The sequence below is a fragment of the Nilaparvata lugens genome, chromosome 1, assembly GCF_014356525.2.
Source record: "Nilaparvata lugens isolate BPH chromosome 1, ASM1435652v1, whole genome shotgun sequence".
NCBI classification, from domain to species: Eukaryota; Metazoa; Arthropoda; class Insecta; order Hemiptera; family Delphacidae; genus Nilaparvata; species Nilaparvata lugens.
Window position 1 is genome coordinate 54,759,372 of NC_052504.1, and position 18,783 is coordinate 54,778,154.

Below are 18,783 nucleotides of genomic sequence, written 5' to 3' on the forward strand. Positions count from 1 at the left end.
ATAGAGCGGGTCAGCGTGGTTGGTTTGGTGCGTGACAATGCATTAGTGACCGGTGCGGTGGAGGAGGCAGGTGGTGGTGGATGTCTGTCAGCGTGCACTTGCCGTCGCCGTCGCCGGCTGCGTCATCGCTGGGCAGTCCGGACCTGCGGGTGCTCAACAACATCCTCGACGAGCTGGCAATGGGGCAGGACCAGCCCGACCACGTGTCGGCCGTCGCCTCCCGAGAGGCAGCCGCCTCCAGCGACGACGAGACGGCTGACACCCTCAAGAACTCCGAGTCTGCCGCCAATGCCGCCAAGGTAATGCTCTGCTCCGCCCCCGGCCGTGTGGTAAGCTTGTGCAACCGCTTCACACCACAGCACGCTTTCACTCAATGCATGTTGTTTTCAGCTCATACCTGGGTTGGCATCTCTGAGACCGGACTCAACCGTTTTTAAAAAAGTTTCCAGAATTTGGGTAGCAGATTCCCTTTTGCTATTGTTGTTATTGTACAGACGTTTGCTGAACAATCTTGAAGTACATGCAAAAATTAAACAAGAACAAACATAATGCTTCCTGATCCTACATTGATATTACGGAAACTCTCCGTAATGACCAGTTTCTATTATTCTAGGAGACATTAGTGATTTTTGATTTTTCAATCATCTTCATGATTCTAGTAGACTTGTTACTGGTGACAGGAAAAGTATGGAAGGAGGCAGGCTGGAACGATGAGCCTTGAACCTAGTGGTCACGTACTTGAGCAAGCTACAGGCTCAAATACTACCCTCCTTTACATTATACGATTCACATTAGTTCACATTACACGATTCTGGTCACCTACTGAAATAGAACTTCTATTAGAATGTCTACTGGATTCAAGAAAACAGGGCTTAACTTTGAAATACTTTTCTTTCACATTTATCATAAAATGGGTTGTAATTTTATTTCTTATTGGTATTATTCAAATATACATTCTGTTCGAAGAAGTTAAATTTCTCTTCGTCTGCTTTACACTTCTATTTACAGATGAATGGATATGATAGTGTTGATTGTTGACATTCCAGGTGACAGTTTTTCCTGAAGGGTGGGCTATTATTTTTTATATAAATTATTAAGTGTCATTCATTCTGGTCTGTTATTACTTTAAAATTTTCAAGTTGAATTCATTTATTTCGATATTTAATAATGTGATGAAAAATAATATAAATTATAATTAAATGTATGTGGTTGGGAATTTTGTATTATTTTGTGATGACACAAACTAGCAAGATGAAACTTGCTCATGGTTGTCAAGCTGTGAAGAATTTGATGTAAATAGATTGGTATATCGAACATATAAAAATAATGTACATTATTAGAATAGAATTACCTCTTGTAATGGAAGGGATATTGGTATTGAGAGAAATTAAGAGAAAAGATTAAAGAAAACTATAACAAAGGTTTTATGAGAAAATCTTACGATTAATATATTCTCGCCTTACAAATATTTATAAGTCACCTCTGAAGAAGAATCTAATCTGGCATCTTCTCTGATAATTGGAATGTTATTAACTCTCCATGTCAAGAATCCGTTAAAAAATAAGATGAAATAGTTTTGAAAAATATTTGTCAGGATATTTTGATGGCCGAGCTGTGAAGATCATTATTGCTTTTTCCACGCCAGCTCTCGTTCTCATCCAGTCTGTCCGTCGCATTCTTATTTGTTGTTGTGCCAAATACTCGTACTATGTTTAATTCTGAGCTCGAAATCATAGACGAACAGCAGTTTGGATGCTGGCCAGTAGAGCAGCATCATTGGCAACATAGCATCCACTGCTGCAAATTTATGATCCACATTGAATGTTCTAAAACATTGAACGTTTCTAATGGACTGATATGTCTCTCTTAATCTGTTTGAATTATTTGTCTAGCCAGTAATTCATTGATTGAATTGTTGATTCCATGCTCAGCTAGCTCGATTATATTATAACTTATTGGCTTTTCCATAGTGAAATGAATGCTTAATCCAATAAACATCACATAAGTACTAAATTATCCCCAAGCTGTAAACTCGATTGTTAGGTCTGATCGAGCAATATTTTTCTAGATGCTAGAGCATGCAAGTTGATTCCTTCAAGTGAAGTTGAATTTATGTACAACTATCAAGGATTTTGGAAGATCAGAGAACAGAATCTGGTAGGAATATTTCATTGAGTAGGGCAAGAAACAAGAAACAAGAAATAGATGCTTCAAACCTTATTTTTAAAATCCTCTAGTTTTTCATCCTCCATTTTTTTAAGTTTTTTATTTTTCAGTCATTATACTGAACCACTTATTATTTCCTCAACAAACTATGTGTGATTTCTTCACAAATGAGTTTGAAACCATGTTTTCCTCTATTGCAACTCACTAACCAAATATGTCATTGCTAGCTAAAATTGATATTTGCTTATGTATTAGAATTGATAGTTTGAAAATGCCTACCTATTCGCGTGGTAGAAGGGAATAACTCATTCAATATAGTCAATTTGGACATTTTCGTGACGCATAATTGACATAGGGGTACTTGGAATTGTTAAACAGGCGCAGCTCAACTTATGTTCAAGATCACGTTACTGGCAATCCTGACGAAGCCGAAGACTATGTCAAAGCAAAATGCCATTGTATGGCTAAACCCAGCTCACAATGCTCTCTATCCGTAGATCGAAATGCTAACCCAGTAGAGTATCAATTTTTTAATACACCAGTTTATTTGATAAAAAATGCAAATCTATTTAATTGTAATGTAGATTGGATTTACCTCTACTCGAAATTTTATTGGAGTGTTTTAGTTGAATGTTTTGAATAATCATCAACATTAGAGTACATGAAGATTTGACATACTATCAGCAGATGTATACCACTAATTGGGAGTCAACAGGATCAGATGAGATGAAAAACTGAATTATTTCACTTATTGTCCTTACAATGATATTATTCATACACAACTATCTCATCTGCGACACGTAATAATATTGTGAAAGCTTGATTTGTATCCCGGATATGTTACTTGTGTGAAAATGTAGGCTCTTGAAACTTCGATGGAGTATTTAAATCAGTAAATCGAATTGAATAAATTGAAATAATTCTTCAATTTGAGAACTGAACCAACTTCTACATATTTCTTAACAAGATCTCAGATAAATCTAATTGGAATGAATCTCATTGATACGTATCAGGAATTTATAACATGTGTTCTTTGATCTCGTCAAAGATACTCATACAATCAACGCTTTAACGCTTAATACGGGTAATAATGACAAAAATCAAAATTATACTGGTACAATGACAATGTTTTATGCTTATGAAGGGATGGATTCAAAGACCCAAAAGCTCAAATAACCTCACACGTCAACCGAAGCTTATTGTGTGTCTAATTACAATGAATCTTAATGTACGATCTAGATTATGTAATTAGATTTCCATCATTATCATGCTGGATGATTCTCGATTCCAGATAGTCTGTACAAAATGAAAGTAGTATACAGCATTTACAAGTGTTTCAACTTTTGTTGTGGCGTAAAATTTTTTGTGTCAAAAGTTGAAAAACCAGAGAGGCTACAGAATCAATAAGCGTGTGTTATCAGTGTTGTCGAATTGTCATTAGCACACCCTCCTGACGCGACCGCGCTCCATCGAATGTGAGTGGGTTGTTAATACATCATCAACCTCACACGTGCATGGTGCTTAATATTGAACAGTCTCTGTCACATCGATGTAGAGTATCAATTCTGATGGAAACTCTTGTGAGAAATAATATCAATATTGGCAATTTTACGAAATTATCAGGATAATGAGTGAACTTTAATTTTGTCAAACTTTGTAATCAGAAATTTTTGTTAGGGGTTCAGAGTTTACCGTAAGTATCAATGATTTTGGTTCACACTGGTGAATAATATTTTTCGAAAATATATGTTGAGGCCATTCATTAAAACGATTTTAGTTAGGGGTGACAAGGAAACAATAAGATATTCATATCTTTTGAATCTGAATATGAATAACATAATATTAATTACTTATTAGGAATCTCACTAATGATAGAGAAGAGGGGCTTCAGTAATTTAAACCTGTAATAGCTGCTCAGTATGATATTCTGTAGCAATCCTAACGAAATTCGAAGGATTGAAACTATTTGAGTTGCATAGTGTATCTCTTACGAATTAGAACGGATTTCGAACGAACTTTAATGAAATCAATTGACATTGAGTTCATTTATAGAAACCGTCATTTATCGATAATATCATTATTATAAAATATATCAATATCAATTATAAAATAGAATCTGAAAGTTTTCCGATCCAGATTATATGAAATTTTCTGAAGCATTTCAATAACTTACAAAATAACATACAAATACTAACCACTTAGTATAGCGTTGCTATCGAAATGCAAACATAGATTCAAGAAAAAGGAAAATTCGGCAATAATAAAGAGATTGTATGTCTGGAAGGACTGGATAAAAACTCCATAGAAACTAAAGAATTAGACGAATCGATTGCTTTGCCGTAACATGAAGTGGAAGCCATAATAAATAATAATATTAAAATAACATTATCTTGCTATTCTTGAAAGAGTGAAAACATTGTCTTGTGTTTTTATTCCCTTATCCGTCTGGAAGGACTTGAATTGTATAAGAAGTTGTCTCCATCTCCTTTGCAAAGCCATTCGATCAAGTTGTTGAGCGCAATTCATCCATCTTGTTTTGGTCGATATTTTTTTATTCGGGGTTTCTTCTACTAACGCCGCCGCAATTCTTCCATCTGCCTCGTCGATAGCTTCAGGGACTCCTCTCCTATTATTCAACTCCACCATTCAATCCACATACACCATCAATATCTGTGATTTTATTCATCCGTCTCAAGCCTCGGTCTATCTTATGAGTTGTTTTCATAGATAAAGCTTCTCCTCCTGAATAGAATTCCAATTCCTATTGATCATGTTCATCAGTTTTATATTTCAAGTTGAATACTTTCAAAAATGTTGGCTACATCTATATACAATAGAATAATGTCAAGCAATAATTTTATACAGAATGAAGTATGAGGGTGACGAATTATTAAGTACTAGGAAACTGAGATAATACATAGGTAAACAACTCTAAAAACTACCTATATTATTACCTTATAGACAAAATGTTTATCCTTATTATTTTCTGGAAATGTATTTGAATAATATCAATTTTCTTATGCTGATTTCTTTTCAATACTTCTTCTGGATATTTATGGATCAATTTTCAGCTATGGACCATATCTTCCGATAAGAAACACTGAAATAATACATTTTGTGTGGTGTCATAGTTTTTAAGTATGAATGTATCAAGTTAATAAGGCATCAAATTAATACAAAACAATCTGATATTGATTTATGTATAAATCAAAGCATCCAGGTATGAAATTATAAGGGTATTTACATATTATGGCAGTACAGAACACGCACTATCATCAACTATGAAAAGAAAAGCAGCTAGCATCCGGGTGGCAGAATTTTCGATTTGTGTTGTCTCTATTATATTGAATTATGTCCCATTACATTACATTTAGTATTACAATGTGCTGAAGTAACATAAGACAAGCGAAATAAAGTTAGTAGTGTAATATGGTATCGATATACATGTCAAATATCGAGTTATAAAGGTATATAAGTAATTAAGTATTGTGATAATTCTACTATGAGTGATGGAGCAGCCGTTGGGCTGTAGAGAGCAGTAGCCTAGTTATAGTAGGGTGACAGTATATCATTTGTGTAAGCTGTAGGCTGCATTGTATTGAATCCACCTATCAAGGATGCAAGGTATTGAATTCCGACAAATCAGATAAAGGGAAATGCGCACTAAAACAACGAGGCATTGTTGACAGAGTTTTTAATGATCAAACTTTCAAAGAGCATTATTGCATCCAGTTACTGAGTCACCATGTATGGTGAAATGGTGAAATTCATTATTGGATCTACTGAACTACCATGTTTTCCTTGTATTCTGAGTAAATAGTGAATCGGATTGAGAAAATTATGCGACATAGTGATTGAGAGCAGGTAATTAGATTATAATTGTCCTTTCCCAGTGGTGACTAGTCAGCAGCTCGATACAATTCAATTATGTACATATGATTGGTTCATCCATCCATCTCATTACACCATCTAATTCCATAATGGATGTGATTTTCGGTTGGATGTCCTAGGCTGTGCCAGTTTACAGTCCACGTTATTATTGAATAAACATCCATTTCTTCAAAATGTTTTATCCGTATTATTTTCTAAAAATTTATTTAAATAAGATTAATTTCCTTATGCTGATTTGTTTTCAATACTGCTTCTGGATATTCAAGGATCAATATGAAAGTATGGACCATATCTTCTAGTAAACCTAGATCAGCGTTAAACGTAAATGACAATTTACTCTTGAACCTCTAAGACTCAGTAAGCATTCATGATAGCTTCAAATATCAATACTGGAAACTGCAATGTTGGTTTCAATTCTCAAAACAATGCTCTATCAACAAAACAGTAGTCTCGTCTTCAAACTTCCCCACGGTTTAAACGGTTTAGCCAAGTTGTGAGAACAGTTTCAGACAATATTGTACTCAGAAAAGGAAATATCAGGCGTGTGATACTTGAACACTCTCCTGACTTATGATGATCTAAAACATTCCTTCGATTTATCAAATAATCTTTCCCTAGATAATTCTGTAGGGAGCTTTGAAGTTGTTCATAAGGTATAATGATTATGACGATAACTAACATGTTGTGTTGCAGACTTGAAGCTTAATCCAACTTTGAATGCTAAACGATTATTTCTAAGATACGAAATAGAAAGGTAGAAAATTCAAGATGAGAGATATTGAATATGAATCAAGATAATTCAAGATAATCACTCCGAAGAGTCTTTCTTCCGAGTTGCGGTCTTATATAATTCCTCAACTTATTCCATAATGCTTCTCCTAAGTTCTTTGAAAGGAAGCATCATGAGATGTTACTTACTGATTTATATTATCTTAACTTCCCAGCTTAAGGTATCTGCATGAATAGGTTTATTTAGACTGATATTAATAATATCATGATACGTTATCGGATCTAAAACTATTATTACTGGAGGAATACAAAGCAGTTTCCCATCGAGAAATTGGATAGATATTTTGCATGTGCGATGATATTGTTTGCTTCGAACGGAACAAAACGTTCCTTTTTCTAGTGACTGTCTAGCCTCCCCGATTCACCCCTCGAAGTTGTTGGAGCTCTTGTTCGAAAACTACAGAAAGTACAATGGAAGTTGGCAAGTTGAAGTAGTTGTAGGGCAGTGCCTACTTGCACTAGGAAAGATGTCTTGCGAATCCGATGAGCTAGAAACGCAAAACAAGAATAATGTTGGGCTGGCCCTTACGGCCCAAGCTACGAGATCAATACGCGCCGGCGACTTATCCAACTCAACCCAACCTGAGCGTGAGCGTGAGATTCAGACGCAACGCTCACGCTACTATTATGCTGTATCTACATTGTACGACTAGCAGAGTGGATCGATAATGGCAGCGACTGAAAGTCTTGCACTATTTTCGAAATGGCTCCAAATCACTGGCTTTGCTAGCCGCTGAATTAGTCGAGAGGTCAGGCGCCCCTATGAAACCATTCTGTAATGAATCATCATCTATCATTAAGTTCAAAGTGCAACCTGACGTGACGTTGATATTGTTCCCAATGTAGTATTGATTTTTGTTGCACAGCGACTTGATTAAATATTCTTTGATTGCAATAAGTTCAAGATGAGAACTTCGAAAATAGATATATTACTGGATAGTTGAAACTTATTGAACGGAATGCCCACTCTATTCCTATATTGATTTGATTTAATATCAATTTTTATTTCAATTTGATCATATATTGACTATAATCCTCGTATGTGATCGTGATTATGTTTGATTTGAAGTCAGCATTGAAAAACTCAATTCAAATCAAAATGTATTCTCAAATACAAAAATAACACTTTTCAAGGTTCCGTACAAAGAATACAAATTGATAAAATCAAATTATTTGTTTCTGGAGATATTCATAATATAAAAATATATATAATGTATGGTATTATTTCCTTTAAGTACTCATAATTCATATGATGAAAGTACTTGAGCGTTTGTATTGGTATTTTTCCTTGTTAAATCTATGGATATCATAACGGATAATAATTGTTAAGATTTTCATTGTTAAACTTATATGACAATAATATTGTCATAGGCTATATTATAGTCTATCTACTTTGAATATTTCTTATCCGAATCTACTTGTGAGTTTTTCTGGTTATTAAATCATGGAAATAGAAACATCTCTTAGACAAATAGTAATTTCCAATCCTTTTTACTGCAAGTTGCTACCAGCTTGGAAGATTGTACTTGTATCCGCGAGGATTCAAACAAACAAAGAATATTGTTTCAGTGCTATTCAGTGTTCAGTGCACAATATAAACTTCGTACATTGGTTCGGCTCATTTATTGCAGCAAACTAGAAAGCCGTGCAAATGTGCACGTTTTTCCCATGACGTTGTCGAGTTTGATCAGAGTGTGATCGTGTTATTTTATTGGATGAAGGCTTTATTGGATTTAAACCCATCTAAAGCCGATTGAATCTCGCTGACTAGCACATCCGTGAGTCACACTGCACTGAGTTTAGTCATATCTGTCTAGTTGGAAATAATAAAATTTACCAGGTGGTGTGTCATTACATCAGGATTTGATCGAAACTTGTCTGGTTTGTAATTACATGAGTGAACTTCAAACTGATAAAGAGAGAGAGACTATCCCTTGCATTCTACTCTATTAATCTCTGAAGATAATGTATTTCCCCAAATTCCATACTGAATCGATTCCATTACAGTACTGTGATATAGGCTACAAAACAATGGAGACTTAGTGGTAATTTTGATCTCTTTTTCATTCTACTTTTCAATCTTTCTGGGACGATTTAGTTACTGTAGATCTCTCTTCGAGTGAATTTCAATACAGAATTACCCAATATAGAACATGGTTGAAGATTTTGAACAATTTTAGTTGACTACTTATACGTAAGTTACATATTTCCCTTATTGATCAGGAAAATATTTCGAGATATGTAATTACAACTACGTTTCAACACAATATTTATTATTTTAGCATACTATACTTATTATTTTGGAGTTTCAAATTTTCTTTTGTCTATCATTTGGACTGAAACATTGCTTCTAAATCATATTAATACATTCCTTTTTTACAGGAACCAGTTTTAATGCAGGTAAGGTAGTACCCATAGATGCAAAAATGAGTCTTGAGAACATCTTCAGTACACACAAACATACCTAAACCTAAACAAGCCTCTTCTCTCTCTTTCTAACATTAGTTATTTAGTTGCTTAATACTGAATGGATTGAAATCAACCTCCTTGATAATAATCACATTGTAGGTTTGTAGGCCTAGACATAATGATTGGATCACTCACTTCTTGTACTACTCTATCCAAGCTTCAACATAATTTAGAAAGTAGTTTACTCCACATTAACTAGCATCCACATCGTTGTGACAATCATCCAAATTCATGAATTCCATAATTCATATGATTGAATACCCCATTTCATCTGTTTAGTTACGCCCATCTTCAATAATGTTTTGGTCAACCTATTATGTTAGAAATATCGTTTCAAATATTGACACTCACTCACCTACTTTTGACAATCATCTTCTAGTTCTGCTGATGTACATTAGAAACTTAGAAAGTTAACACCTACTCTCAAATCCACAAACCTCTGACTAATGCTTTAATTTCTATCTTCTAAGCATCTTCTCATATTTTGTAATAGCGATTAAAACCCAAGTGACTGAACGAGAGTCGCTAACAGTGAGGCAGAACAACAACAACAACTCAGTTTCCATGTAACCATTCATCCACTTCTACATACAAGGAAATTATAATAATATATATCATACTTGAACTCGGGCATGTAACCTACACTGTGATAGAACTAGCCTCGTGGGTCCATACAGATTCCTTCAAGTGGAATTTACTTTGAGATTCCTGAAATCCATAATTTCTCGTTATTTCTAATTTTTATATGTGGTGTAATTCCAATTCGAAGAGATTATTGAAAGTTATTAACAGATCATGATCCTGCCCGAAGCAGGTATAAGCTTTGATTAATACTCATGGAAGTGATACCAATTATGTGCCATACACTTCATCACTCATCAACTGTGTTCTAGAGTGTTTCCAGAAACCAGTAATAATACATCAAGTATTAAGAAATTGATTAGTTAAAGAACTCTCTCATTACAATCAGCTAGTGAGCAATAATAAGTCTACCGTACAAATATTGCTCGAAGAAGAATCTTTGAGTGGATCAGAGTATTCCTTGACTAACAGAATTCTGAGTGAATCTTATTAATAAAGGAAGGAATTGGCTTATACATATACGGGATAAGGTGCGTACAGACTTAAGCGCCACGAACACACGTTCTTCCTCAGTTATCGCTATTATCAATTATATATATCTGTATCTTAGGCTAGCCACACACACATCGATTTTTGCTCGTACGATATTTTTCCGTCCTTATGAATTATTATCAGATTAAACGGAACATGACATACAACATCTGTTTGAAATGGTCTGTTAAATCTAATTGAATTTATAAGGACGGCAAAATACCGTAGCCTACGAAAAAAATCGACGTGTGTGTGCGGGGCTTAACTAGCTTTACTGTGTCTGTACAAAACAGATATAATAAGCATAGCATTGGCTGATGAAAAGTAAAATGTACGTGTTGGTGGTGCGTAAGTCTGTACACAGCTTTATGCCGCATCGAAACTATCGCCCAATGCGTACAAATGTCGACGAGCGCCAGAGAGTGGATGAGTGGTTTGCCAGCGCTCGCCTTCATTGGCCCTCGTTGGCCATCGCTCCGATTCTTCTTGAGCGAAGGCCAGCCCAGCGAAGGCCAATTAAGGTAAGTGAAGGCGAGTGCTGGCAAACCACTCATCCACACTCTTGTCAACCGCTGCGTGCTGTTTCCTAGTTTTTCGTTTGCTCTGCTGTTTTTTTCTGTTTAATTGAGTTGCTAAAGGCCTAATTATTGCTATTAATGTTTATTGCTATTGCGTTACTTTTTATTTCATTTTATAGTTCATATTGTGCTGATATTTTTGTTTCTATAATGGATATGTCGAAAGACGAAGCCTTACATTATGTTATCTATCGATCGCTACCACTTGCCACATTGCAATGTGGATGGCTATACCAACGCATTACATTTTACAGCACAAAATTTTCCCAAGTGCGAAGCACGGGTTACCTGCTAGTCTTAAATAAAGGAACAACCAAATGATAAAAATTTATCCAAGTATAGTAGGGTTATGTCAATACGGTTGGTTATGATAGCTTAACTTACTTAACAGCGTTTTCATTGCATGTTGTCGCATAATGCAAATATTATCAGTGGATGTAAAGCGAGACACATCGCTAGTCCCAGTCCCATCACTCTTCTGGGGTTGAAAGGATTTTTTCATCAGGCTAAGTGCTTCCACCTACGACCTACCAATAGCAAGCGATTGAGCTCATCGTTATCTTGATTACGTGTTGTATAAAAGGTCATTGCTAGTGATCGAGCGTTGTCTGTTATGGCTCTGATGATGACAAGCTATCACCAATCTTTATACAGTAGATTCGTTAACATCCACCACGCAACATTGAGCTGAGAAATGCAATAATTGAAAACAAACATCTAATAATTACTTCAGCTCCAATAGTTCAAGTAAATCTAGAACTTATTTGGTTGACGTTGAATTTGAAATTTGAAATTTTGTACTCTGAATCATCATCGAAGATGAATAATATTTTATGTTTATTTGTATTCATAAATGGTTTTTATGAAATAAAGGTTGGATTTAATATTCCTAGTGATAGAACTGCAACTCAATGAAGTATCTACACTACGCAGTGTGTCCCACGAAAGGTGTAAAAACCAAAGACCATAGATTCTGCAAGAAATTTGCAACAAAAAAATATCCAATAAAGTTTTCTTATATCGACCTTAGTTCTCGGGTTATATAGATTTTTCGATATGGTTGAAAAACGTAAGTAACTGGAAAACTATCAGTCAAAATCTTATTTTAAGGATATGTTTGGAAAGAAGAAAAAATTTTCAATAAGGTTCATATAATTATTGTTCATTTGTTTCACGTTTTTCAACTTTTTATGAGCATTCAGACTGTTTGAAATTCGGCTTTGAACTCGACGAATGTACTTTTTGAGCGCTCATATAAACCTTGAAAACGTCAATCAAAGGAACAAACTATATGAATCTCATTGGAAATTTCTTCCACTTTCCAACCACATCCTGACTGATAGTTTTCTAGTTAGTGAAGTTTTTTTAAAAATATCGAAAAAACGTTATAATATATCGAAAACTAAGGTTAATATAAGGAAATTTTACTAGGCATTTTTTGTTACAAATTCCATGTAGAGTCTATGATCGTTGGCTGTTACTCTTTTCGTGGGACATTCAATATAGCTGAGAGTATAATATTACTCCAGTTAAGGAAGCGTCATAGAGGAGAATGTTTGGAACATAATGTTTGTCCCCGCAGCTCTGTTTAGGGTAGTTAGTTGGTGAAAATGTCAAAAGTTCTCATCCCTTCCCCGCCACTGGTGGTAGTTGTTCAAATGTACCAGTTTTCGGATATATATCGAAAACTATGCGTCATTACTATACGATACTGAAGTAAATCTCACATAATTTCCAGAAACATTTATTTGTCAACATTTTCTATTACTCTCTAATAGTTTTCGAAATCCGCTCTTGAAAGGGTCACATTAGGAAAAAAACACGTTTTCCCTTTAATTTTTTGCTCGTTTTGAACCTGAACCTTTTTAGAACCTTGAGCAATCGATGAAAAATCCATGCTTTCAAAGTAAACACCCCATGATACTTAATATCAGTTTTGCTGCTCATATTCAGAAGTTAATTTGCGCGGTACGCCCTTTTTACTTTACCGTCAGGCCGTCAAAAATATTTTTACCGTCAGAAATTCAGATTACTGTACTTTTTTCTGTAATTACTGTACTGTCTTTTTTATATTCATTATTTTGGGGGGCCGGGTCCCCCCACCTAATTACACCCCTGTCATTTTAGTTTAAAGTGAAAAATCTTCCGTTTGACCTTTTCTTTCCGTTGTCAAATAATATATCAATTGACAAAGGAATTCATAGAAGGAAATTTTACAACACAATTTTTGATCCTCAAGTTTTTTTGAGACTAGTTATGAGGTGAACATAATTATCCAAAATCCTTATAACTTTCCCTTGTGCTAGAGGGCAGAGAGTGGTTTGAAAGTTTCATTTTTTAATTTCCTGCTTACACGCTCATATCCTCGAAATAATGCGTTCCACAGCCATGACTAACAATAAAAAACTAAAGCTTGATAAAATTCCTACAAGCTGCGTCCAGTACAGTTTTGTGATATCTTATATTTATTTTTTGTAAAGCTTTTTTGTATTTTGTTTTTGGCAAATAAATTCATTCATTCATTCATCTCAAATATTTCTCGAGATATTCACTCTTGAAGTGTTTATTTTTCGAAAAGCTGTGTGTCACAATATAACTAATAGTTATTTTCTATAGTATGAAGTTCTACACTTAAGTATAAATTTTACAAACAAATTCGAGAATATTGAGGTTGATACAGGATTAAATTTGTTGATTATGAAATGAATTGTTAACAGCTATTTTTTCCAATTTGATTCAATAGATAGAAAATGTTTCTGGAAAATAATAAAACGGTTGAATTTCTAGACAATTTTCAAATATATATCGATCTGTGTAACTTCATTCGAGCTATGATCTCATGTTACTTATTTGTGAATTCCAAGCTGAACTCAATAACTTCATCTCATAGCAGTTTCTCCGCTGTCATTCTCATATTCATTCATGTCTGACTACTGACTAGTGATTAATTACTCAAGTAGATTTAATAAATCTTACCTCCAGATTGATTTGAGTACACTCTACTCACTTGTCCTTTATGAATACAGCCTCTCTTTGTCCAACATTGTTCCTATTTCACTTGTGAGAGTTTGAATGGAGAGTTCACTCCATCCATTAACAATATTATTATTTTCAACTAGCTTATTTCCACGTCCACGTTCCATTTTCAACACTGATCATGACAAAATGAAAAGCTAAAGTAGACTAACAGTACTACCAGAGACATTGGAACCAGATACTTCAATCGAAATGTCCAATATTTCTCAGATACATTCAATCGTAGTATGAATATATTTGCCATGTTCTATGTTATTCTTTATTCAATTTAGAATTCATTCAAAAGCGGAATTTCTAGTATAACAAGCTCATTCAGATGTTTCCACAAATAATTTCAATTATCTTTGACAGGAATATGCCTTCACAATTAGTCCCAAACAATAGGATTCTCAAATTATCACACTTGACATCTACTGTTCATTTCATCAGATTGAAGCCTGCACTGCACTGCAATCGCATTGAGCAGCAGCTGCTGAAGCCATTCGCTTTGTCGCAATCCCATGTGAGAGCACAAAGGCAATAATATCGAACAGAGGATCAATCCCTTCTCAAAGGGCCAAATTCTCCCTCCAAATATCGTTTTGACTCACTCACACGGCGGTCCTTGAAACTCCTTCAGCTACTAGTTCCATATAATTCCGTCAGAGTTCTCTTCTATCGCTAGAATTTGCTATGTAAACACGCTACACAATTCCCAACTACTTGGCAAAGTATTATGAGCGGCTTCAACGTAACAATATCGAGTAATAACTCTGTTCAACGGTGTTCACTTGGAGGGTCGAGTCATCTTTCTCATATGATTTTCACTCAGTCAGTATAACTCAATCTTCAATTTCTATTGGAAACTGAAAACTTGCTCAATCATTATTGATGATCAGGTGTATTGAACAACAAACTCTCTCATAAACCGATAGTAGGCCCATAGAATGTGATGTTTGTTACATCTATACTCTCTGCTTACAAAGTAAAATCAGAGTCAAGATTGGGTCGAATCATAAAATAGCAGCCAATGATACTGCACTTCTACTTCTACTATTGTATAATAGAATTTACCATTTAGAATAGTAGAAATCTACTGCTACTTCAAAATATTATTTGTATAAGGAGAAATATGTGATTCATTGAGAATTCTCAATATTACATACACCAGTTCTTTAGTTTAAGATTATTGATTGCTCAACTACTGTTCTCAATAATAACTTTTCAGTTTCTTTATTCTACAGTAAATTGTCCTTCCTATTTAAGAACTTGAACACCTCTATTTAATTACGTAAAAACGTCTCATAGATGCAGGTTCATAGAAAACAATCGATTCCTTTTTTCAGTTTTCAATGTCCAATGGTTTTTCCAATATTATCACTAGTTTTAAAATCAACACTTCTAGTTATAAAATCAACACTTCATTACTCGCGCAGGGTAGACATTTGATTTTAAGTGCATTCCAGCATTTCGGAATTATTTTCTTACAATTCAGTTTATAGATTGAATTTATATCAACTTGAATAAAAAATGTATCACCTTAATACAATTATTTCAATTCAGAATAAAAGTACATTGTCTATTATCACACTTATATACTTTGATTTGAACTTGTTGAAATGATAGTAAAGAAAAATTATTGAGAGATCTTCCATAATAGGCTCATGTTGGAACTGATCAGAGGATATAAATGTAGTAAAAATCAGGAAAATCAAATAATACTGATATAAATCAAGTTCAATAGTTTTCTATAGAATGTGGATGTATATAGTTTTCTATATAGTGGGAATGGCCCTTACCTAAAACGTTATTTTCACAATAGAAAACTTACATGCAGCAGAGTTCAATGTGCATAATAGACTCTGAAATGGGAACTACTGAGACATTTAAGTCTGTGGTGCTAACTTCAAAGGTAGTGCACTACTCATCATCATCATCCACGGCTCTACAATCCAAAACGGATCTTGGCCTCCTCCAGCAATCGCCTCCATTCTACTCTGTCCATGGCAGCTCGTCTCCAATTTCTTACACCAAGCCTCCTTGCATCTTCAGTGACTGAGTCCATCCATCTCAGTCTTGGTCGACCAGGGCTCAATAGCCAGTGCATTGGTGTGGCCGTACATATCATACAGATCCCTATTCTTTCTTCTGTGCCACACTCCATCAATTTGCACACCACCAAAAATTCGGCGTAGAATCTTTCGTTCGAAAATGTTGATCATATTCTCATCCAGTTTTGTTAGGGTCCATGCCTCACTGGCATAGGTCAGCACAGGCAGAATCAGTGTGCGGTAGATTCTTATCTTTGTCTCTCGGCTCAAATTCCTTGATCTGAAGTGTTTGGCTAAACCGAAGTATGTCCTATTTGCAAGTAGGATTCTTCGCCTGATCTCATGTGCTGTTTCATTTTTTGAGTTTACTGAAGACCCAAGGTAGACGAACTCATCAACCACCTCCAAACCACAATTAGCTATCAGGTCAGACTGTGCAGCATTTAATCTATGAGCATTGGACCTTGATGAGACCATAATCTTTGTTTTCTGCTTGTTTATAATCAGTCCCATACTATTTGCTGCCCCTCTCATGCTATTATATGCCTCCATCATATAGGGGACTGATCTGGCTGCAATGTCAATGTCATCAGCATAAGCCAGTAATTGAATTGTCTTATTGAGCAGGATTCCTCTAGTGTCAATTTTGGAGTCTCGTATCACTTTCTCCAATGCCACATTGAAAAGCAGACATGCTAAAGCATCACCCTGCCTAAGACCATTGTAAGACTGAGATGGATCCGATAGAAGATTCTGTACTCTTACCTGCCATTGGACTGCACTCATAGTCATTTTAACAAGCCTTATAAGTTGTAACATCTTAAATTTGGGTAGATGAAAAGCCCTAACAGAAATAATAATAGGTCTAAAAATAAAGTAATTGGCTAATATCGCCAAGCAGATAATAATCAAGATAAGATAGCATCAGCTTGTTCTGGCTAAATGGTACAAGAACTTAAAAAGGATTTGAAGGAAGTTTATTACTCATAAATAGATTATTCATAAAATATTTGAAGATTGAGGTTAGGTAGATGTATTCACAGATCGGTGACCTAGAGATCGATCAAACCGAAGAACGTAGAATCTGACCAAAACCCCTTGGCAGAGCTTTATTGCATTCGGATGGTGTGCAATGTGAGAAAACACCCGTCCACGTGGCTAATTATTAGTAGCATGGAATTAATATTAATATATAGAATATTAACTAGCATGCAAAGAGCATAAATAAAAACCAAATAAAAATAATTTAATGTATTCAGGAAATAAGAGTTACCAGGCGCATGAATACCTAATAAAATTTGCATGCACCAATAGTAAAACGGCAGTTAATGGGCGGCAACTGTAGGCCAATTCAAAAATATTTATATATATTTATATAATGTAGTAGATTTCGTGTAAAAATTTGTGTAATCTATGTTATCAATATGGCTCGAATGCAAAGAAATTATTAATCATATAATCTAAGCAATATTTTGGCATTCTTTGTAAGATCTATTTGAATTTAATGGCGGAGGATTGAGATATTTAAATTTTATGCTAATTTGAAAGTCGGAAAGAGAATCTGTAAAACTTGAGAAGGAAGAACCAGCACTCGCCAGCCAGATGCCACCATAAGAGGACCCCAAATATTTTAGAGCGAAGTACCTTATTAATAATTTTGTATAAATTAAAGTTAAAGTAAATTATTAAATTTCTTAAAAGACTTCGTGATGCTATTGTGAAGCAGAAGTCATTTTTCATTTTAATTAAATTTATAACCCCTTGGAGGAGACGATTCCGGCTACCATATTCCCGGACCACATGGAGTTGGATCGACATCGGCGGCTTACAAGAAGATTTTCGACACGTGAGTGATTAAAATTTGAATTTAGTGATGGGCGCCCTAGTGCTTCGAAATAATCTGATGATCAAAGCTAGCTCGCCGAAAGGGTTATTATAAATTGAGAAATTAATAAGAGTAATACTTGCGCAAGTAAAAATTAGTATTAAAGGTATTTAATTGAAAGAAAAATATATAGATCAATATTTTAGAAATTTCTATTTAATCAAAGAAGTACGAAATCTAGGCTATCAAACGTATGCATACAATATTTAATTTTTTGCAATACAATTTGCGATAATTTATCATAGTTCTAATTCACTAGATGAATGGCTCTACCTATTCCGTCAGGTGCCGAATCTTGCACCCTGAGATGAAATTATATATTCGATACAAATAAATCTACTAAATACTAGAGATTTTAATATATATATATTTGGATTATTAGTGGCTAATTTATCAAGCTGATCTTAGAGCACATATTTTTGATTGAATTATCCAAGCCGACAAGTATTAGCAAGTACATGTCACAGCTACATGCAAAAGAATGCATACGATTTCAAGATAAAGGCACATGGTAATGATTCGTGCCACAAATCTAGAATATAAAGTTAGCCTGTGATATTTTTATTGATTTCAAATATTGTTCTATTTTTTATATTATATTTTTTATCGCTCTATATATATTTTTTGCCTCGATTGATCTTTGCATTATTTGTGTAATATATGTGTGAAATTTTCATGGTGTGCAATTTATTTTTTATTCCTCAACACTATAGTATAAGTATCATTTTTATATATATATATTTATTATTTATTGAATTACAAGAGTTATAGGAGAAGCCCATATCTAGGCCTATCAAGATTTTTTAAGACTGAATACTATTAAAAA

The 18,783-nt window shown here is 34.5% G+C and overlaps 1 protein-coding gene across 10 annotated transcripts in view; it reads left to right on the plus strand.

The window, feature by feature from the left end:
* LOC111057561 (potassium voltage-gated channel subfamily H member 6) overlaps positions 1 to 18,783 on the plus strand; it is a 288,140-nt gene that overhangs the window by 131,417 nt on the left and 137,940 nt on the right. The window contains exon 10 of one of the 10 annotated variants that reach the window (XM_039436886.1): positions 9,229 to 9,246. The exons of the other annotated variants lie outside the window; for them this stretch is intronic. Coding sequence (XP_039292820.1) covers positions 9,229 to 9,246 — 18 coding nt within the window. The remainder of the gene's footprint in view (positions 1 to 9,228; positions 9,247 to 18,783) is intronic. 10 annotated transcript variants of the gene reach the window in all.